The 22,546-nt window shown below is 42.1% G+C and overlaps 1 protein-coding gene across 3 annotated transcripts in view; it reads right to left on the reverse strand.

The window, feature by feature from the left end:
- The window catches only part of AKAP7 (A-kinase anchoring protein 7), a 105,494-nt gene extending 83,187 nt beyond the window's left edge, over positions 1-22,307 (reverse strand). For all 3 annotated transcript variants that reach the window (XM_063124674.1, XM_063124673.1, XM_063124676.1), the window contains exons 1-4: positions 22,166-22,307; positions 13,571-13,708; positions 12,368-12,513; positions 6,576-6,712 (exon numbers count right to left, since the gene is read on the reverse strand). In XM_063124674.1, coding sequence (XP_062980744.1) covers positions 6,576-6,712; positions 12,368-12,513; positions 13,571-13,708; positions 22,166-22,283 — 539 coding nt within the window. In that variant the 5' untranslated portion in view covers positions 22,284-22,307. The remainder of the gene's footprint in view (positions 1-6,575; positions 6,713-12,367; positions 12,514-13,570; positions 13,709-22,165) is intronic.
- Between the last annotated feature and the right edge of the window lie 239 nt (positions 22,308-22,546).

Here is a 22,546-nt window from a genome sequence, read left to right on the forward strand (position 1 = left end):
ACATGAGACCTAGCATGCAGTAGAACATACAGTGAGGAAAATAGCAGAAGAAAGCTTGCTCATAGCCCTCCCAACACAGAACAGAGGCAGTTGCCTAAATTATCCCTCCTTTGCACACTGGGTTTATGACTCCCCAAAAATGCAATTAAAAAGTAATAAAAAGTTAGTCCACGTAGACACTGATTTTCCCTGGTTTTGATGTGTCAGATAGAAAGGCAAGTATTTGCAGGTGAGAAATGTATCTTTCTTTTCACCTATCAAGATGGACACCCTCTTCCCTCCCTACACCCCACTTTCTCCCTTGCCGACTTGCATTCTCACCAGAGAAATGCTTTTATAGCTGCCCTGTAAACTAAACGATCCCCAGAGTTTTTCTGTATTAACTGTCTCTAGTCAATAGCAGATCCGTAAGTTGCAGCGCAGCAGGAGAAGCGAAGTATGAGTGACTCGCTCTTCTGCTCTTGCACTTTTGCTCTTATGTGCCAAGTGGGAAGTGCAATCCTTGCCCAGCTGAATCTCACATGACACCAGAAGCCTGTCATGCTGGTGATGCAGGCTGGGCAAGCATCAAACTTTTTCTATCATACCACCTTTTAAGTTGTGGGTTACAGGCTAGGGCAACTTTCTTCAACTTGGTGCCTTCCATCATACATTGTTTTTCTCCTGGAAATGTTACAAATTACTAAGATGTATGGGCTCTCTTTGGATATCTTGAGCTATTTAAATTTTGAAATAGTATCACATTATCTGAAATCTCTGATGTTAAAACTGAATTTTCGAGCTGAACGTGCTTCTGCTTCTGTGTCGAAAAGTACTCCTTGATATGCCAAATTACCCATTCAAACTCCCCAGCCTCACTATATAGCCAATACTATATATAGCCAAGAGGCAGCTGGACAACCATCTGTCAGGAATGCTTTAAGGTGGATTCCTGCATTGAGCAGGGGGTTGGACTCAATGGCCTCATAGGCCCCTTCCAACTCTACTATTCTATGATTCTATTACAAATTTTAAATGGAGAAAAGCCTTTACAGTCTTACAATTTCAGTCCATGAGCTCTGCTATAGCTGAAAGACATTATCGCCAGATTCCTTATGAATAATATTTGTTCATAGGGGGCAATATGCCTGAAGACCTGACTACCTATCTGTTTGCCCAATTTACAAGGACTTAAGAACAGCCTTGTTTAGAGATCTGTTGGGTATTTGATTATTATTTTACTGGGGGACAAGTCCCCTTATGTTTCTGAAAAGGTGCCCTGCTTTGCTTTTAGAGTAGCGATTTTAAGGATAAATGTTTTTGATGGAAAATTTAAGTGTTAGATGGGCAATCCTCCATTTCTTAGTATGCTAGATTTAATTAATTATTTAACTGGCTAGTGTATTTTTACTTTTTTTTATGTGTTCTGTTTTGTAATTGCTTCAGCCCCACTAGATGGGGATTGTTGGAGTTGTAGCACAACATATCTAGTGGGCACCAGGTTGGGGAAAGTTTCCTTAGGGGGTCTCCACAAAGTAAAGTTCTCTGTGAAATATGGGAGAACAAATAATGGGACAAGATGGACAGTTCCCTTCAAATGTTCACATGAAGAAGGAGCAAAACTGCTAGTAGATGATGATGATGATGATGATGATGATGATGATGATGAGTAATAATGTGTTGATTTAAGATTCATTTTCAGTTTGGCATTATGCTACTGAAAACATAATCATTTCTGAGATTCCTATTCTGTGTGAACCAAGAACGTAATTTTAATAATTTGAAACATAACATGTACTCTCAAAATGTTCAATTTCCTTTTAGTCAAGCTTTCTGCCCTGAGAATCATTTTGTTATGGGCAGAGTCAAATCCAGGTCAATGTACTCAAGCAAGTGTTTCTACTGACTTCAATGTTAAGCTTAACAAATAAAGAGGCTGTGACCCAAAATTCCTATTATGATTAAAGCAGCAGTGCGTAAATACAATGATTAGAGGAGCTACTGCTGAGGATTATTCAACAACCCCAGGCCGCAGGGATGCACTGGGATATGTGCTTGCTACAGCTGGAATCCTCTCAAGTAACGACACCCTCGCAGAAGTTGGAGCATCAATTGGCAGGATATGTAAAGTATTTGTTCCATGTGAATCAGTTATGAAACAATGTAGCTAGATAATGAGGAATCAGAGGGCTGCATGGTAATGGTAATGGAAAGAAGGCATTGAGATACAGGGGAAGGTGCTATGGTTGTGTGGGTAACAACTGTTTGAAAATGTAGGAAAGAGATCCCAAGTGTTAAAGGTAAGCTGCTAAGAAGTCCAGGACCTGGGTTTCTCTGAAATGCCGTCAATTTCACACATTGGATTCATTTTGATAGGTATGTCAAGAAAGGCAGCGTGGTGTAGTGGTCAGGAGATCTGGGTTCTGTGAGCTTCATTTCACCATGAAACATACTAGGTGACTTTGGGCCAGTCACTGACTCTCAGCCTAACCTACCTCCCAGGGTTGTTGTGAGGATAAAATAGAGAAGAAGAGAACCACGTAAGCCTCCCTGGGTTCCTTGCAAGAGGGACGAAGGTGGGATACAAATGTAAATCATCATCATGGGAAGCTGCCTAATACTGAGTCAGACCATTGGCCCATCTAGCCCAGCATTGTCAACATTGGCTGGCGGCGGCTCTCCAGAGTTTCAGGCAGGAAATTTTCCAGCCCTACCTGGAGCTGCTGGAGATCCGTGTACCACTGAGCTGCAGTTCTTTCTGTGAGCCCTCAAAGTGAGTCCATGCTGCAGAGAAAGAGGTTCGGATAGATTAGGAACTGGGTAACCTTTCCGTGCGAGGATAGAGAGCAAACCAGAAGGATGTCCATATTGTTGTCCAAGGTGACCTAAAAGAGTGTGGGGAAGCACACAGTTCACACCTGGGCTTGTTTTAGGAATAGTAGAGCAGATGCAAAGAAACCTCTGTGCCAATTGCAGGTGACACACTGTAGTTATCACCACCACTCCCGGACCCAGCAGCTAATATGCTGCAGCACTAATGCATAAATCAGGGACCAACGTTGTATTTTCAGGAAGATTAACTTGATTATGTATTTGAAGACCAATTCTAATATTTTTGGATCCTACAATAGGGTGGAAGTAAAGAGTAAAAGCGAACAAACCAAGAAGTCTTCAGGTGCTTTCTAGCTTCTGAACTGCACAATGGAAGCCAGTTGTATCGTAAGACATTCTACATATCCACCAGGGCTAAAAGTTTACTAGTTTTAATTAATGAAAGCTGAAACTTCATATTTTATCAGCAGAATATTTCTCAAGTGGTATTTGGACATTTCACTTATGTTGTCAGATACCCAGGACTTCAAACCCATAGAAACCACTGGCATTCTGGTGGCATCCAGAAATCATGAATGCAGAAACATAAACTGCATTACAGGTATGGGGAACTAGGCCGTAGTGAGAGGGAGCAAGAAGCCCAGGAATATGGCAAAGCAGGCCTTTCGTGCATGTTTTTCGGGAGGTTATGTAACAAAATACAGCATTTAATTACTAGAGACTGCACTCATCAAAAAGGAGAAAACCCATTCCCTCTTTTCATTCTTAATTCAAAGCTGTGCAGAATGCTAATTCTGCTGCCCTCCTCAAAACCCTTACTCTGGAATGGTCTGACTGAACTCAACAGCCTCTAAGGCAAGGATCATGGCCAGATTTACTGGAAAGTGAAACAAATGGAAGGGTTTTAGCTTTTAGTCTACGTATGTTGAAAGGCCTGGCTATGGCCTCATTATATCCTCCCTTGTCCATTTCTCTTCCATGATTTACTTTTACTAAATTACCAGCCATCAGCAGCTTTATAGCCACAGTGTACTTTGCGGAAAGCAAATTTGTCAAAAACAATTTAACTCTCACCATTTCTTCTCAAATCCTGTGGAGCCCTGAGCCAAGTGCAGAGGTGTATGAAAGGGCCATGAGCCGTTCATTCATTTTTCATGCACGCTCACTTCAAAATAAGTTCCACTCTCCATCAAAGTTAGCGAAAATGTATAGTGGTTGTTTGGGGGATTGTTGGAAATGTGAAGAACAAGAAGAAACCTTTTATCATATGTGGTGGTCTTGTAAAAGAGCAAAAGCATACTGGGTTAAAATACATGTATTAATGCAAAAAAGATTAAAGATAAACATAGAAATGAAACCAGAATTGTTTTTGCTTGGACTCGGGGATGATCAATTTAAAGAAAAAAGATTGTTATTTCCACATATGGTGACAGCGGCAAGACTATTTTTTGCGCAATATTGGAAAAAAACACAAGTACCAACAATGGAAGAACGGCTCCTCAAGGTGATGGAATTGGCGGAGATGGCGAAATTAACGGCGCTAGTACATGAAAGAACAATAGCCTCATATGTATTGGACTGGAAACCTTTTATTGAGTATATACAGGAACAGCAAAAGGATGATTTATTTGTTTGTGGGTTTTATATATAAGCTGTACCTTTGCCTTTGATATATATACATTAGCTTGTTGTTTTGAAATTCGTACCTGGCAATATAGAAACAACAGATGTTTGCCGTCTGACATGAAGAGCGCTTTAAATGAAATATAGCCTTATGTATTGTGTTTATTTTACTAGATGTATGTGTGGTGTAGTAGTATGTATAGTTTGTAGTGTCTGTTTTTCATGGAAAATAAATAAAAGTATTAATTGGAAAAAAAGAAAATAAGTTCCACTGAGCACAATGGGGCTTACTCCCAAATAAGTGTGCTCAGGATTCTTACCCTACACTATTAAAGAGCACCATAAAACATATCTGATTTGCAATTAGCTGATTTAAAGAAAATGCTCTATCATACTGGTTCCAATGCAATAATTATGATAAGGATCATGGTTCAAGAGACCACTGTCAGCCAAAACATGGTCTGAAGGCACATGGTGCAGCCATCTTGTTAAAGCTAAGCAAGCCTAAGTCTGGTCAGTGCCTTGATGAAGACTACCTGAGAATTCCAACTACTATGCCTTGAGCTCCATGTTAGAAGGAAGCCAAGATATAAATATTAGGGTTGTACAAATCTGGGCCTGGGATTCGAATAATCAAATCACGATGGCCATTTTATGACAGATCCGCCATTTTAATGCAGAGCCCTAGGCCTCCATAAAGCCTACAACTCCCAGCATGCAGTTACTGGGAGGGTCGTACTTACCGTAGCCCAGGAACAGAAGGTATATGTGTACACGCCCCCACTGCCATCACCTCCTCCACGCAATTGCTGGCTGCTGGGCACCTGTGGAACTCACAGGGACCCCTCCAGGGTCAATGGAGTATTTCCGATTGTGGCAGCAACAGCAGCCAATTGCGTCAGGAAGCTGGCGATTGTGCAGAGGAGCAGGCGATGGCAGCGGTGAGTATATGTATGCCCTCTGTTCCTGGGCCCCAATAAGTACAGCCCTCCCAGGCACTGCATGCTATGAGTTGTAGGCTGTATGGGAGCCTAGGGCTCTGCATTAAAATGGCAGAACCATCATAAAATGGCCGTTGTGATTCGATTATTCAAATCCAAGGCCCGGATTTGCACAGCCCTAATAAATATACTAAAATAATAAAAACACAGATTGATTTATGGGGTGTTAAGTTAGCATAACGGGAAAGATTATATTTCTATTATACAACAGTGATAGCTGTTGTTGTCAGAAAATGCATATGAAGCACTTCAAATACTTGAAAGTGCTATACAACTATATTATTATTACTATTATTATTATTATTATTATTATTATTATTATTATTATTATTACATTCTGCTACTACTACTACTAGTAGTAAGATTTCATGTTTCTCTTATGCACTATTTCAAATGTTCATCTCCCTCTCCTTTTCTCCGTTCCATGAACCAGCTGGCTCGTGTTCAAGAGATTTGCTTTTCCCTAATTATCTGAATTCATTATGGATCACTTAAGAGTACACATGTCCGTCTTTGGGGCCAAGGGAAGGTTGCTGTGCTTTGGCTTTTAGATTAAAACTGGGTCATCTGAAGGATAGAGAGCCCATCCCTTGGCATCATCCTGCTCCCCATATTGTGAAGAGGATCTCTTCTCTGCCCTTGCTGGGTTCTCCAGTGGCATTTCTACAGATCGCTACTCCATCCATCTTTGGAGCTTTTAGAATCTTTGGAAGGACTTGGGAGTATGGCCAGACTCTGTTCCCAACTGGTTGATTCCACATGGCCTTCCCACATAACGTTTACTTGCTGTCAACCAACTCAGCACATGCGAGAAATGCCATGGTTTAGATGCAGATCGCACGTGCTCTGAAGCTCGCAATCTATTTCACAATTAGTAACAGATTCGTAAGATAGCAATCCAGTCTCTCTACAAAGGTGAGTATGACGAATGCATAAGTTTCAACTGGCTAATTACGCACTTCAGCAGAATCACTAGTGTTATGTCATTGATGTCATAATCACTTTTAAAATATCCGTGTATAGAAAATGTTTCTACGGCCTCTTTCTCATTACCCCTTTTCCATTAACATTCTTCTCCCATGTCTCACCCCAACAAAGTAAATTTTAAAACAGCATATGATTTCAGAGTGAAGCACTTACTTGTCAATTGCTGCTTCACTCGACAAATGCATCACCAAGAGGGTGACATGCAAAGAGCCATAATGCACCATCGCTTTGGAGAGCCTGTTATCCTTTTGTATTATGGCATCCTGGAGAGCCTGAATACCATCTGTAATCTGAGATAGAACAGAAACACAGACAAATACAGAAATTACTCTGTAAAATTACTACAATCAAGAGCAAAAGCAAGCCAAGTGCAGAACATGTTTTGTTCTGCACATGCCATATTGAAGTGAATGCAACCAATGCCCTTGCACGATTTCCATTCTATTTCAATGGGACTTGTGTAGGAGAGTTCCCCAGTGCATGTGCTTCTTTTCAAATTTGTTCCAGTGGGAAAGTGTCACATTTTTAGTCTGCTTCAGTAAATCTGAAATCAGGAGGGATTAATAAGGAACTTGTGGATGAAGGGCCAGTCACATCACAGTGATGCGCACCTTAAAGACTAACCACTTTATGATGGCATAAGTTTTTGTGGACAGCATCAATTTTCCACAGGACTGCATTGGTTTTGCTTCAAGAGACTAACATGACTACTCCTCTAGGAATAATGTCAGTAATCATTTATCCCAGCAACGGCATGTCAAATCCACACCACTCATGCCTGATGAGGTGCTTCCACAAACATTTCTTTCTTTAGCCTACACATCATTCTCATGAAAAGGCTCACATTTTCCGTTAAAACATGCATGATTTATAATACCAATAACTGAGGAAGAAGACACCTTCGTTGGGAAAAGACCAGGCTGTGGGCAGTATTCGTTAGCACAAATGACGTTGCATAAACGAAAACAAGGTCCTTGAACTGTGCGCAAGGGAAGAATTGTACTTGTTCCTAACGCTTGTGCAATGCATTGTGCAACCCGTTATGTGCTCTGCTTCAGTTACACACCTGCTTGCACCTGTGGTGCAACCGGTTGTGCAACTGCTTTGCACCTGTTGTGCAACCCATTGTGTAAACAGTTGCTTGCACATCCAGTTTCACATTTTGTGAACCGCCCAGAGAGCTCCGGCTATTGGGCGGTATAGAAATGTAATAAATAAATAAAATAAATGAGTAATGGGCAACCATTTGCACAATGGAAAGATTCAGCAGAGCTCTACTAGCTCTATCTGAGTTTGTGGAATGTCACCACTGGGTACTGCCCTGTGTTAGCTTTCTTCTGAAAAGACAAGGAAGACTAACGACATAATTAATTGTCAGTCTACGTGGTAGAAGTGTGTAGTTGGACAAATGGAGACTTAGAACTTCTACAGAGACTTTCAAGTGTTAAGTACATGATCACCCACATTTTGATGGCACTTCAGCCCAAGTCTTTGAATGACTTCCTCCAGTGGTTTCACACAGATGCTGAAAACCATAGCGAACAAGTTGGAACCTTACAGCACCCTGCAGGCCAACAGCTGCTACAGGATGGTGCAGAGGTCCCCAAGCACCACTTTCTGAGACCATTCATCCAGGAAAGACTAGAATCACCATAACACTGTACCCCTGTGCCCAACCCGGAGAACGCTATGCACAGGGGTTTTACTGCATTAATTATAATAGAATATGATCTGTCTCAAAAGATTTATCTGCACATTGTTTTTTCTGCATCCCTACTGCAGATTATTTATCTGGCTATAATGCTAAATACAGCTCTTATTTTTCTCAGTAGGAGTTTCATGACCAGCTCACCAATTGCAGATTAGCAGCCTGATCCTATGCATGTCTTCCCAGAAGAAAGTCCCAATGGGACTTACTCCCAGGTAAATGTAAATACTAAGTGACATTAAGAACACATTCCTGCCCCTTCTTAGACAGAAAAAGTCCTACAACTCCCCAGGCAGCATTGTAGGACTTTTTCTGTCCAAGCATACATAGAATTGCACCTTAAGAGGGGTTCCAAACAACTATGCATTGTTCTAGAAAGTGCATCTTTTAAATCACAAACACTAAGAACCATTTCAATTTACTATTGAACTCAGACATGTAATTTATTCGAATAAAAAAGAGGTCTGATATATCTGTAATCCATATATAAATTTATTCATTGCTTTTCAATAAAAGCATATTATAAGGGATGTATAAGATCAAAATAACTTGAAACCATCCACATTAACATTTCTACCTAGATCAAGAATCAACCAAATTGACTTTTAAAACTCATCAGAATCAAGTTTCACCTGCTTCTGAAACAAAGCCAAGGGAAGGTGTCTTGCAAGATTCTTTAGGAAGGGCGTTGCATAACGCAGACAGCCCCACCACTGAGAAAACCCTGCCTTGCATCCTAACCAGTCTTACTTTTGTACATGAGGGAATGCGGAGCCAGACTTCCTTCAAAAAATTTAATAGCTGGGGTTGGGGAATACATGGCAGACATGTAATGATCCCACTATGGAAACCTATTGACTTTAAGAGGGGGATATATTTGGAGGGCATTTTTATCTACTACACACAGATGAGATTACTATGAATTATGCTGAGGAGTTATAAGGAGCAGTATCCAACGGGGCACAATCGGTAACATAAATGTAGTACTGGTAACTTTGAGGCCCGACTTCTGCAATGTGCTGTGCATAGGGCTACCTTTGTGCCTAGTCCGGAAACTTCAACTAGTTCAAAATATGGCACAAGTTGGTCACTGGTACATCTAGGGGTACCCATATTACACCAACTCTAAAATCACTTCACTGGCTGCCAATTAGTTACCGGGCAAAGTATAAAGTGTTGGTTATTACCTTTAAAGCCCTACATGGTTTGGGTCCAGGTTACCTGAGGGATCACCTTCTCCTGTACAATCCGCCCTGCACACTCAGGTCCTCTGGGAAGGATTTACTACAGACAGCCAAAACTAGGCTGACAACTGTTACCCAGAGGACCTTTTCTTCTGCCGCTCCCAGACTATAGAATGGTCTGCTGGGAAAGATTCGTCAACTTAACATTCTTTCTGAATTTAAAAAAGCTATAAAGACTGATCACTTCCCACATGCTTACCCAGTCAAATTTTACGATATTTGACTGTTATTTTAATATTGTATTAGTTTTATGTTTTAACCAGTTTTATGTATTTTATGGTATTTGTATCTAATGTTGTTCCCTGCCTCAATCCAGAAGGAGAGGAGGGTAAGAAATATTATCATCATCATCATCATTATTATTATTATTATTACACTGCTCCATCGTAAGCTATACTAGCACAATGCCAATAGCATTAGCTGGTGTGCCGACTTCCTGGGGAAGTCGATGAAGCAGCTAACGCTATTAGCATTGCGCTAAAGTAGTTTACGCTATCACAATGTAAGTTACAGCCGTTGTGCTCCACTGGATACTTCCCGAGAAGTATTTATTTAATGTATTTACATACTTCTTTTAGTCTAAGGAATTTGAGGTGGCATACATAGTCCTTCCCCATCGCATTTTATCCTAACGGCAATCCAGTGAGGTAGCTTAGGGTCAGAGTGTGTGCCCGGCCCAAGATCACTCAATGAGCTTTATGGCTGAGTGGGAATTTGAACTTGGGTTTCCCTGGTCCTGGAGCTGTAAATTTTGTCAGCCGACATGGAATATACTGATTGTTTTAACATATTATTTCTCCCATATTTTTGTTCTTTGCAATGACCTTCGCTAACAAAGTCTTGCTAAAGAAAACTAATCTAATTGCTTTATTAAAAGAATTTTGATAATGAGGCTTGCTTTGTAAATACATTATTTAATGTCATTTTTCGTCTAATAATAGACATCCAAGGAAATGTTTGCTTTCAAATTATGTCCAGCCATTTCTGCTGTGCAGAGAAGCAAAGCAAGAAAAACTGCTACAGAGTAAATACAATGGTAAAATTACTGGAAATTAAATCAACTATACTTGATTTGTTCTTTTGAATGTTGTTTAGATGAGAAATTTCCTGAATTAAACTAAGTAAATCAAAGATTTATTTTCATCCATCATATAGTAAAATCAAATTAAAAGAAATAATCTAATAGATGTCAACAATAAATTACTACTTGAAAACTATGCAGGAAAGTATAAAAAATAGATAACTATTCTTAGAATACTTTTTTTTAATTGAAAGCAGAAGCCATAATACCTCTGGCTGATGCATCCCTGCACGAACTTTAGCTTTGCCTTCTTCAAATAGGGGTCCATGACCCACTAGGCCAGTTCACACGATCAAGCAGCCCACCATAGTTTACTTAAGACACAATGGGATGAGGCACATGCGAGCAGCCATTTTGACTATTCAAGCCGTCGGTGTGGCTTGTTGTATCATATGTGCTGTGGTTAACAAACCACCCTCAACTCTAAAACAGCCCATGGGTTTTAGATGGTTTATTAACCACAGCAGCAACCCATCCTCGCAGGATTCAGATGACATGACAAGCTGCAGTTACTACTTGAATATTCAAGTCACCCGGCATGCACTGGCACATGTCGCAACCCACGATGGCTTAAATAAGCCATGCTGGGCGATGGTGATCATGCAAACCTGTTCACTGGCCAGGTTCTGATGATCAGCTGAGAAAAGAAGCCACAGGTATGTGGTGGGGTAGCTTCCAAACCATCCCACAACCCATTGGTTATGGGGTGGTTTGGAAGCTACCCCCGCCATGTACCTTACTGGGTTTAGACGACATGTCAAACTGAACTGCAGCAAGGGTAATCAGGGAAATGGTGGGCACATGAATGGCATGCGCAGGGCTAGTAAAAGAAGCCACAGTGGCTTCTTTTCCTCCTCTGATCGTCCGAAACAAGTCAATGAGATTATTGTGACAGTTAGCATGGTTTATTCATGACAGGAACAAGCCCCAGTGAGTCCCATGCATGTGTGCTCTCTCACTGCCTTCTTCCAGCACAGCTGCAAGGAAGAGATCAGAAGTTTTCACTTCCATTTTTAAATAACCACAGCTTGCTGTTTCATCCAAACCAATGAAGTCTGGTTAATGTTATGTTTGTTCTAAACAGGCCAACTTCAACAATGGACAGCCTGAATAAACAAAGCAATGCCACCTTTCTACTGGGAAATGGTGCTCAAGGTGGAGGGATCTAGACAGGGTGGGCAGAAGGTAGATCTCCAGCTTTTTTACAATTCAACTCCCAGAATGCCCTACAAGCATGGCCAATCGTCAGGAATGCTAAGGAGTGGAGTTTAAAACATCTGGAGATTTACTTTCTGCCCACCCCTGATCTGGGCAGGGAGCCATTAAGAGCCTTTGGGTAACAGCAGTAGCCAGATTATACCCCCACCACTACTGCCACCCCAGCCGCCCCAGAACCTTCTAAAATATCAACTAAGGGGGCTAATACCAAAGGTAGGAGGGCTACCCCGCCCACCCCAGGCAACCTTGTAATTCAAGCACTGGAGAAAACCCCAGAGTATGGTTAAGTGCAGCATGGCTCCAAATGCATAACCCTTGTTCTGTCCCTTGCCATCCTGTTTTCTACATGTGAAAGGGAAGCAAACCAACAGAACGTTCCAAATGAACCATAGGGGTGCAGGGAGGGGGGAGAGGAGAAGCGGGGAGAGAGAATGCTGGCTAGATGATTATTTCTCCAAAATTCTTCTGATGGCCAGCTTTCCTCTTACTTTCCTCCCCTTTTCCTCCCTCTCTTCTATTAGACTGATCATTATTTGTAATAGAATAGGCAAAATAGTCATAGACAACACAATTCATAAATCAAGAGCGCCTATGAGAGCAACTCAAAACAAATTACTATGTTTAAGACTAAGCTCCGATTCATCAGTTTGCCCAGCATTGTACAATATTGTAGAATAATAAAAAGCAAGCCCACCTTTGGATTTGTAATTGGAACTGAGATGAAATAATTGGGATGATCTTGATTTTTCTTTTTCTTCTTGATTAGATTGTCATTTTCACTTTCCCTGCCAGTCGTTCTCTTTCTCGTCTTTTTAATATTTGATTTAGATGTACCTGTGGCTGAATGGGGGGGGGACAGTTATTGTGCTGTGCACAAGTAAATAGAGCAATATATAAATTTGGGGAAATGTTATACTAAGGGCCAATTCAGAAATAATGGCCCCGTTTGCATGATCACTAGGGCTTAAACAAGCCAAGGTAGCTTGTTTTAAGCTGAGGCGTGTGCCGGCACATGCCCAGGCGCCATTTGGGTGCAGCTTGTCATGCTGTCCAAACTTGGGCAACGTGGCTTCTTTGAGCAGAAACAACATTTGGAGGGCACCAGCTTGGAGGAAGCTTCCCCTAGGGAGCAATGAGAAACTCAGATTTTGAAAAGGGTTCCAATTCTTGGTGTTATAGTTTTAAAGAGCTTGAAAAAGAAAAGAAAAAACAGTTGACCCTAGATGATTAGAACATTAAGGTTGCTCCCATACTGACTGGTGTTTTTTCACCAGAATAGACATAGTCCATTCAGTGAGTTTTAATGGAAAATCTAGGTGATGTCACTTCTAAACCATTGTGTTCCAATGTTTTCAGTTTTATCCTCGTGTCTTTTTTCAGACCTGAATTGTAGTGATTTTTAAAAAATCTTATGATGAAATTGCAGCATGACCCTGCCTAATATGGACTAGCAAAGTACTTATTGAGGCTTCTTCCTGCTACTGCAAGCTTTAATTAGTCATGTTCTGGTTCCTCCTGGCCACAACCAACCCTTTAATTAGTTGCTTTGAATCTGAAGCCCAAGCAATCCCACATTTTCATTTTTGCAGCTGCACAAACTGTGTGCATTTTTTTAAAAGGTAAGCACTAAGAAACAGAGAACTTACAATTCATAGAATACCTTCCATGATTAACTTGGGATCTGAACACATTTTTGTGATTACAGGATGCAAGCACCGGGGCATTTTGGAAAAGGTGGGGGTCAACCTTCAAGAGCTGCAGTATTTGCATTTGACATTGCAAAAGCAAGAGCACAAAATCTGAAGAAATGTGGCCCAAATGGAACTTGCTTGTTTACTTCACTGTGAGAATGCAAACTGAAGCAACTTCACAGCTCTGCATTAGTATCTATACTTACTGCTAAATTCAGCCTCAATATCTGCTTTGGCAAACGGCATTTCCAGCATCAAACAGTCGATGGAATTGTCAAGACACTGTGATGCCTTTCTTTGTTTTTTTCTTTGCTTTTTCTTCCGCTCCACCACTTGCCCTCCATCTGGAATACATTTCAAACAATGAATTGGGTTTTAGATTTCAAGGCTGATGAAATCATCACCAATAAAACTCTGTTCCAGACTCACAGCTCGCTACAAGGCAGTTTTTCAAGCACAACACCAGAGGCTCCTACAAAGCATTTGCTTGTTCCTCCATATTTGCAATGTTAGGTTTTGTTTTTAGTACTCTGTAAGTCTTATGAACTGTCCCAAAATACATGGGTGTATGTCTTGATTCCCCATTTGAAAAATAGGAATATAGGCTGGCTGAACTGCTTTCCAAGGCTCTCTTTTCTCGAGTTGAGATTAATTACATTTCTACTCTGATTTTCAAGCCTCTTCACCACTGGGCAAGCCTCCCACACTGCTGTATGTATGGCTAGCTAACTTTTAAAGAGCATTTTACTGGCTTGATAGAAGAGTGAGGGTGGAGCTATATCAGCCATATACAGAATCTATTTGTTTATGGTCCATCTTACTGCCATAATTGTAATTAGAACCTATTTTTCTCCCTGCCTATCTTGGAATAAAGTCAAAACTGTAATGTTAGGAAGAGAGCTATGGTGCTATAAAACATTCCACAGGCACAAACCCCACTAAAGCTGGCATACTTATGGGGCATTTCCACACACTGTCAACAAAACCATTTTACGAATAATCCTAGCTTTCCTATTTTGCATCCTTCCCGGGATAAATGTTTTGTCCAATAGTTGTATTTTAGTAGTGTTGTGAGAATTGTTTCTTTTTAAAAAAAGAATATAAAAGCTTCCCCTTCCCTGACAATTATTCAAACCTAATTGGGGCTGACCATCAAGACTACTCAGAAGGTTCAGATGGTTTCAGAAGTGGGATTACTAACTGGCACCGACCAATTGGTACAGGCTGAAGGCCATCCCCATGAAGGCTCCTCCTCCCTTAACTAGCACCACTAGGAGCCATTCTAGCAGGCTGTACTGAGGGTGATGAGAAAGGGAAGCAGGGCAATTCCTGATTCAGTTGTCACAGGGAGATAGAGCTGCATGTCATCAGCATATTGATGGCATTTAGCTCCAAATCCCCTAATGATCGCTCCCAACGGCTTCATATAGATGTTAAATAACATTGGGGACAAGATGGTACCCTGCGGCACCCCATACCTCAATTCCCAAGGGGCCGAGGAATGGTCACCCAATGTTACCCTCTGAAAATGACCCCATACGTAGGACCGGAACCACTGTAGCACTGTGCCTCCAATACCCATCCCACGGAGTCGATCCAGGAGGATACCATAGTCGATGGTATCAAAAGCTGATGACAGATCAAGAAGGATTAACAAGGCTGCACTCCCCGTCCCTCTCTGGAAACAGGTCATTCATCAGGGTGACCAAGGCTGATTCAATCCTGTAACCAGATCAAAATCCAGACTGGAATGGGTCTAGATAATCAGTATCCTCCAAGAGTGCCTGCAGTTGCTCCGCCACAACTCTCCCAAGTACCTTCCCTAAAAAGAGGGTGTTTGCGACTGGACGGAAGTTGTCTATTACCATCAGGTCCAGGGTGGGCTTCTTCAGGAATGGTCACACTACTGTCTTCTTAAGGACTGTAGGGACTACCCCCTCACAAAGAGAAGCATTTATCACCCTCTGGACCCACCCAGTCAAACCCCCTTGGCTTGCTTTTATAAGCCAGGAGGGACAGGGATTGAGAGGGCAAGTGGTTGGTCGCATTGTTGCAAGCACATTGTATGTATCATCAGGCCACAATAACGGATCCCACAAAATCAGGCAGATGGTGGCATCAGACACCTCAACTGGAGCTGCACTAACAACAGCGTCAAGTTTGCTGCGAGACAAGCGATTTTTTCCTCAAAGTGCGATGCAAAAAGGTTACAGCAGGTCCTTGATGGGGCCAGGGCCCCATTTACTGGGGAGGGTGTTAGGCTGCAATCCTAAACACATTTACTAGAGTATTATTATACTATACAATCCCATGCATAATTACTCGGAAATATGTCCCACTGTGACCAACAGGGCTTGCTGCCAGGAAAGCGTGCATACATTGCAGCTAGAATCACATAGAGTGACTAAGGCTGCAATCTTGTGCATGTTTAGACAGAAAAATGCCCACAATTCCCAGCATGCTGGCTGAGGCATGCTGGGGGTTGTAGGACTTTTTTCTGTCTAAACATACATTGTCTTTTGTTTTATTCTGTACAGCGCCATGAACATTGATGGCGCTTTATAAATATTAACAACAATAATAATAATAACAACAACAACATAGGATTGCACCGTTATTTCTGAGTAATAGTAAGCATGCTTAAGATTTTGCTCCTTGTCATTCAATTAGGTTTAGTTATTAGCCATATATTAAACTATGTACCATCTTTCACGTATTTGCTTTCCAGAATTCAGTGTCATTTTCTTCATAAAATGAATTGTGTATCTTTAAAAGGAGCGAAAGTACAACCTTCCTTCTGTATCTTTAAATAAACAAGTAATTGTGAATGTAAACTGACAGTAGGAGTCTCGGAAGAACGCCACAACAAAAGCAGCAGCCTCACATCAGAATTTCACTGGATCAGAAAACACAAAACAGTCGATTTTCAAATCTCCACTGTCAAGGTTCAGGTATTCCAAATCTAGCCCAGGAGGGGGAATTTGGCAACAGACATGCATATTATGTTCTTATGGCATGCAATAGAAACCACAGGCTTGACAGATGAAGTGTAAAACAAAACAAAAAAACCACTTGATCCAGATTATTAGTGCCCTGTATAGCACCTCTTGGATACCTCATCCTGAATGCTAGGAGAGAAGAGACACCTGATTATGTGCTAATTGGCTTCAACGTAAAGCAGTGAGGGAAGGATAACAAGGTAGCTGTTATCTGATCCTGGAGGCTGTGCAGGAACTGTTGTGCCTGTCGGATACTGACTGATTAAAAAGAAATATGGTATTCAGGTGGGTTGTCTGTATGGCTTCAGATGCTAACGCTGGGCTCCCTGGTCCAATGATCCTGTCCTCCATGAGATAGGGACATTGCACTTTCAGAAGTATTCCGCCCATGCAAGCCTCATGGGATTTAGTGTGCAGGAAAAAGGGGGAGATTTACTATTCTTCCTTCTTCATTAAAAAACCCAAAAAACCTGTACAGGATCCGACTCACACAGGGAACAAAAAGAATATCATGCAAGCCTGGTTCATTTGGAACGCACAAGGTCATGCACACCTGGAAGCAAACAATGGCATTTTGTCCTCTCCAAAATACTATTTGCCACTTCTGAACAAAGGCTTCTCAAAGCAGTCTACATGGCAAAAAACTGACTTACAAATATGTCTCAATGAAGTTATTTATGGCCTCAGCAGCAAATGATTCCTGATTCAATTGTCGAAGAAACGAAGGAAAAGACTCATTCATTTTATGCCTGATGGTCTATGGAGGCTCTGGCTGTCCTAGAGAGCACTTTCTCCCTGAAATCACTGAACCCATGCAAATTCAATAATGGGTGAGATAATGACCAGGCCACACCAGGAGGGCTGCCCCTGCCTCACAGTTCTTCCCTCAGACAGCTAACTTATTGTTCAGAATCCTCACAGGAAGGGACTTGGTGGAATACTATGTGGAATCCCTATCTAGATCCAGTCTTATACGGAGAGCTAGCGTAGCGGTTAGAGTGTTAAACTGGGAGTCAGGAGGTCCAGGTTCTAGTCCCCACCCAGCTACAGAAGCTCACTGGGTGACTTTGGGCCAGTCACAAACTCTCAGCCCAACCTATCTCACAAGACTGTTGTTGTGAGGGGAGAGGGTTATATGCACCACCTTGAATTCCTTGGAGGAAAAAGGACAGGATATAAATTCAATAACTAAATAAATATAAAAATATGTGAAGGTTATCTGTCTCTGAATGTATATCTATGGAACAGTATTAGATACAGCTTTTTACAGCCACACATACAGAAAAATAAATATGCTGCCCATTTTTGCACAGGAGCATCTTTGCTGACAACATCACACATTTTAGGTAGACACCTAAGATATTTTTAAGTGCACACATAAAAATGTAAAGTATGAATGCAACAAACAAGTTTGCAAATGCATGAACCACACAGGTACATTAAGTAGCGAGCTGTGACTGGATGCAGCTATTGTGTGTTGTGCACATCCAAGTTTGCCATCATATAACGTATGAAATGGTCCCACAGGAGGAGCAAAAGGAAATTGTGGTGAATGACTGTCCTATGGTTGATTCCACAATCAGTTACGACATTACTGTGAGGGGAAGGGGGGAGCTAAAGTGCCCTGCTTGCAACAAAATCAAAGATGAGTTTTTACCATGACATAAATTTAGCGTGATAACGTCAAACAATCAGCATCCAAAGAACCAGGCAAGTGTTGAATATAATGATTTGTAGTAGAAACAAGTGAAGCAAGGATTTCCTCAAGGGAAATTATAGAGGATGAGATAAACAAGTGAGTCATCGCATTGGGCTGACTGCGGGTTAACAAATTGCATGGGTAGTTCTTTGTAGATCAGAAACCGTTCCTTCAGTACATAATTTATGGTTACCTATTATTATTTGCTGAACTATAATTTGAACTAGACTTAGCGAGCAGGTCCCTAAAGGATCCATTATAGCTCAGGGACATTAAAATTGAGTTTGCAAACCTATGTGCTCCTAACTAGAAAAAGTCACATTGAACATAGTAGATTTATTTCTTAGTAAACATGTCTAGGATTGAGATGTACCCATAACTGCTTTCCAAGCATATACCTTTCCTTCCTTTAATTATTATTATTATTATTATTATTATTATTATTATTATTTACACTTATATACCACCCCATAGCCGAAGCTCTCTGGGCGGTTTGCAAAAGTTAAAAACAATGAACATTAAAAAGAAATATACAAAATTTAAAAGCATAAAAAGCATAAAATACAAACAAAAACAGACAATATCCATCTTTCTCAAATGAAAGATATATTTTCAACTGAAGCTCTATCGGAACCCGGGGCCTAGCTTGAGTCTTACCAGTAAGTTGTTGCAAGTAGAACAGGATTTCTGTGCTGAATTCCCCATTTACAAAATACAGAGACAGTTTGAAGGATAGCAGCCCAAGTGGTGGAGGGAGCAGCAACCTCAGGAGCCATTTTTTACCCCCAGCCATTTCCTTGTAGGCCACAATCCTGCTGCCACACAGCTGCCAGATGTTAGCAGCAAACTTCTTTGGAGCCTTAGAAATGACATATATCCTTTTTAAGGCTCTGTAGATGTTGGCCACCAAAACTGAAGGGCAAGATTCAATGTTTTGCTGCCATGCCAACAAATTTGGTGGTGCAAGAGTGTTGGCACAGGGCTGCACAATAGGACAGGGGAGGGAATATATGGCCCACGTGTTGCCCACCCCGAGATATATAGTTTTATAGAATTCTAGGCATTAAATATTCTCCTTACAGATTTCATATGGAGGCAACATTTGTTCTTAGATATGTTTCCTGCCTATACAGAACAAAATTGGTGTGCCACCCTTACCAGGGAGCTTGGTAGGCCTGAAATGGCTGTGTACATCAAATGGGCTCTGCCAGTACTAGAGAAACTTTATCCTTGTTCTGCATTCAAACTTTCCACTTAAAGAGTAGCAGGATGAAAAATCAATTATATCCGCCCAGTGATGGAATGGCATCTGCCAGCGGAGCGGATTCCCCTGCCCCACCCACCCCGCGCTGGAGGATTAGGGAATCTTTTGGAGTAAATATTTGGGGTGGGGTGGAGGCTGCATGGGGCAGGAAAGGATGGGAAAATTCCAGAGAATGTAGCCCACAGTTTATTTCTGCAATTACTCCAGAAAAAAAAAACACTTATTTTCTAAGTGAAAAGTAATCTACTTCATTTGGTGCATTTGCCTGAAGTACATTATATCTTGACTAAAGAGCAGTCATTTGAGATGGCAGATGCTAATGCACCCCATATTAGGAACTTCCTTTTCTCAATAAAATGATATTAAAAATATGTAAGAACTGAGGCTGTTTTCTGCAATTTCTGAATTGCTGGCAGCTAATAATGTTGTCTTCATGGCTCTAAGCCAACTAAAAAAATTCCACTCCCCCAAATAATTCATGGCCTAGAGTTTTTCTGAGAAAGCAGGTTCCCCAGGGATGAGGGGGAGGGGATTCAAGCAACCTTGATTCAACCTAGAATGAAAAGGCTGTGATTTCAAAGTTTGAACCAATAATGGATAAAGCACTGAGGATTAGGGCAAGACTATGAAACTCATTCGGATAGCAGTGGGCAAGTCACTCTCCACTAAATCTCCCTCATAAAGTTGTAATGGGGGAAGAATATATGTGCTGTTCTATTTTTTTATCTTTTTAGTAATGCTATGCCTACCAAAGAAAGAAGGATCAGATACACTAGCAATAGCATGTGTAAAATTAATTTATCAGTAACAAGGTGAATGTTTAAAAGGCAGCTTAAAACGGAGAACAAAACACAGGGGCTCATTCATCTGTGCTAATTAGGCATATAACAAATTGGTTTTCACCAGATGTCTTGTCAAAGAGCTTTGCACCATATATATTACAAGTACAGTACTTGGCATGCTCACTCTCCCGACCTGACCCCTCACTGCCATTTGTGACTCACCTCTGAATTCCCATTCTCAGACAAAGAAGATCTGAGGCTGCCCAGCCACTGGAAGACCACACCCCTTTGCTAGCTTCCTTCAGTTCCATCATAGAAAAAGGATGGGATAATAATAATCCCTGCTGATGTAGATTTTTAAATCTCCTGGGCAGAGATTGTGCTTTGATTTTGTAGCACAAATCACTGATGCTAAGTATTTATTAGTAGCAGGACCATCCCTACCATTAGACTGACTGAGGCACGTACCTCAGGGAACAGATGCTAAACTGAGGGCAGTGCCAGTAGCCTTTCCCACCCCTCGCCCAAGCCGCTCCTCCTGGAGTACAGTCTGCATAACATGAGCAAAGCAAAGCATGTCTGTGAACAAGATGCTTGCTTGTTGCTGACCTGAGCTGGCTAGTTGTCCTGTCTAGTGGCTTCCACCCACTAGCGAGCAGGCAAAGAACCAGCCAGCCCTGGCTAATAACAAGATGCCAGCACACCAGTTCAACAGGCATGCTGTTAACATATATGCATTGCTTTGCTCATGTTATACAGACTGTACTGCCACTACTACGTTGCAGTTTTTGAGTAGGCAGTGATGAGATTTTGGAAGACAGAACTTGGTGTGACCCACAGCCTGCTCTGCACACCCTAACCAACCTTGCTATTCTTAGATATGGAGAAGGATGCTATCCTGTCACCAGTGCTAAAGTAAGATTTAACTGCCAGCTTCCAGGCAGCCGGAAGAGGATGGGCACTGACAAGTAGTACTGCTCCTTTTCTCTACTACAAAGTACAAACTGCTCAGTTATAGCAAGGTTGCACAATGGGCCCTTCTCCTTGACATACATCACAATGACTTGTTTAGATTCCAGCAGTAATTCAATACAGTTTTGATAGTGCCTCTAAAGACCTGCAGAGATTATCGCTGAGCACACATATATGTGCTGAATGGCTTGCCAGAAACAGAAACTTCAGACAAGCATTTTGTACGTGACTTAGAACACCATACGGCAGAAAACACCCAAAACTCTGTCGTCGAATGCTGCACCCCCTGCCTCCCAGGACAAATATCATCGTGAGGCGGAACCCAAGCTGGCCCCATCTGTCAGCCAGTGACAAGTGCAGCTGTTCCAACATTTGCTTCCCTCTGTCCTCCACATTCCCTTTTAGAACACAAGAAGAGCCATACTGGATCAGACCAAGGATCCATCTAATCCAGCACTCTGTTCATACAGTGGCCAACCAGCTGTCAACCAGGAACCCACAAGCAGGACATGGGTACAACAGCATCCTTCCGTCCATGTTCCCCAGCTATTGGTGTACATAGACATGCTGAGTCTCACACTGGAGGTAGAACATAGCCATCAGGACTAGTACCCATTGACACCCTTTTCCAGGAATTTATCCAACCCCCCTTTAAAGCATTCCAAATTGGTGGCCATCACTACATCTTCTAGCAGTGAATTCCATAGCTCAACTATTTGCTGTGTAAAGAAGCACTTCCTTTTCCCGTTGTTATTGCGTCTATTAGACTGTGAGCCTGCCGGCAGAGGCTGACTTTTCTTTCAGTATAAACCCAGCATTTACCAAATGTCAGATACTTTATAAGTGTTTATTAACAGCAGCAGTAATAGTAGTAGTGGTAATAATGATGCCGCTCTGAGTAACTGGAAGTTTTCAAATCACACAGGAAATGGGTGGGTGGAAGAGTACTACTACCAAAACAGCTGAGCCAAAATAGAATACCTCCCCCAGCCCAGGAGGGGATGGTGGAAATGGACTACTAAGCGCTCCTCCCCGTTCGTCAGGGGCCTGGGGGCCCGTTAGCGTGCCGCTTCTCTCGCCCTCACCGGTCTGTTGCAACAACTGACTGCTTGTAGGGAGAGGTGGTCCTTGTCCTCCGCTTTCCGCCTCCGCTCCCAGCCTCTGGAGTTCCGCCCCGGGAGGCGAGTGCTCCTTCGCTGCCATAGCGGTCCTGGAACCGCCCGATCCCCACCCCACCGCAAGGGGCGCCCTCGGACAACGGGGGATTTGAGGCCTCGGGAAAACAGCAGCCACGGAGCGGGCGGGGCGGAGAGTCTGAAGTAGGAGCTGCAGCGGCAACCGTAGTATCATGGCCTGCCGGGCGCCTCGACTCAAGTCGGGGGCAGCAGGAGGCAGCTACGGGAAGGCGGAGGGGTCAAAGGAGCGTGCCGCCCAACACTGGAATACCGTTGGGGTGGGGGGGAGAG

The sequence above is a fragment of the Elgaria multicarinata genome, chromosome 4, assembly GCF_023053635.1.
Source record: "Elgaria multicarinata webbii isolate HBS135686 ecotype San Diego chromosome 4, rElgMul1.1.pri, whole genome shotgun sequence".
In the NCBI taxonomy this organism is placed as follows: Eukaryota; Metazoa; Chordata; class Lepidosauria; order Squamata; family Anguidae; genus Elgaria; species Elgaria multicarinata.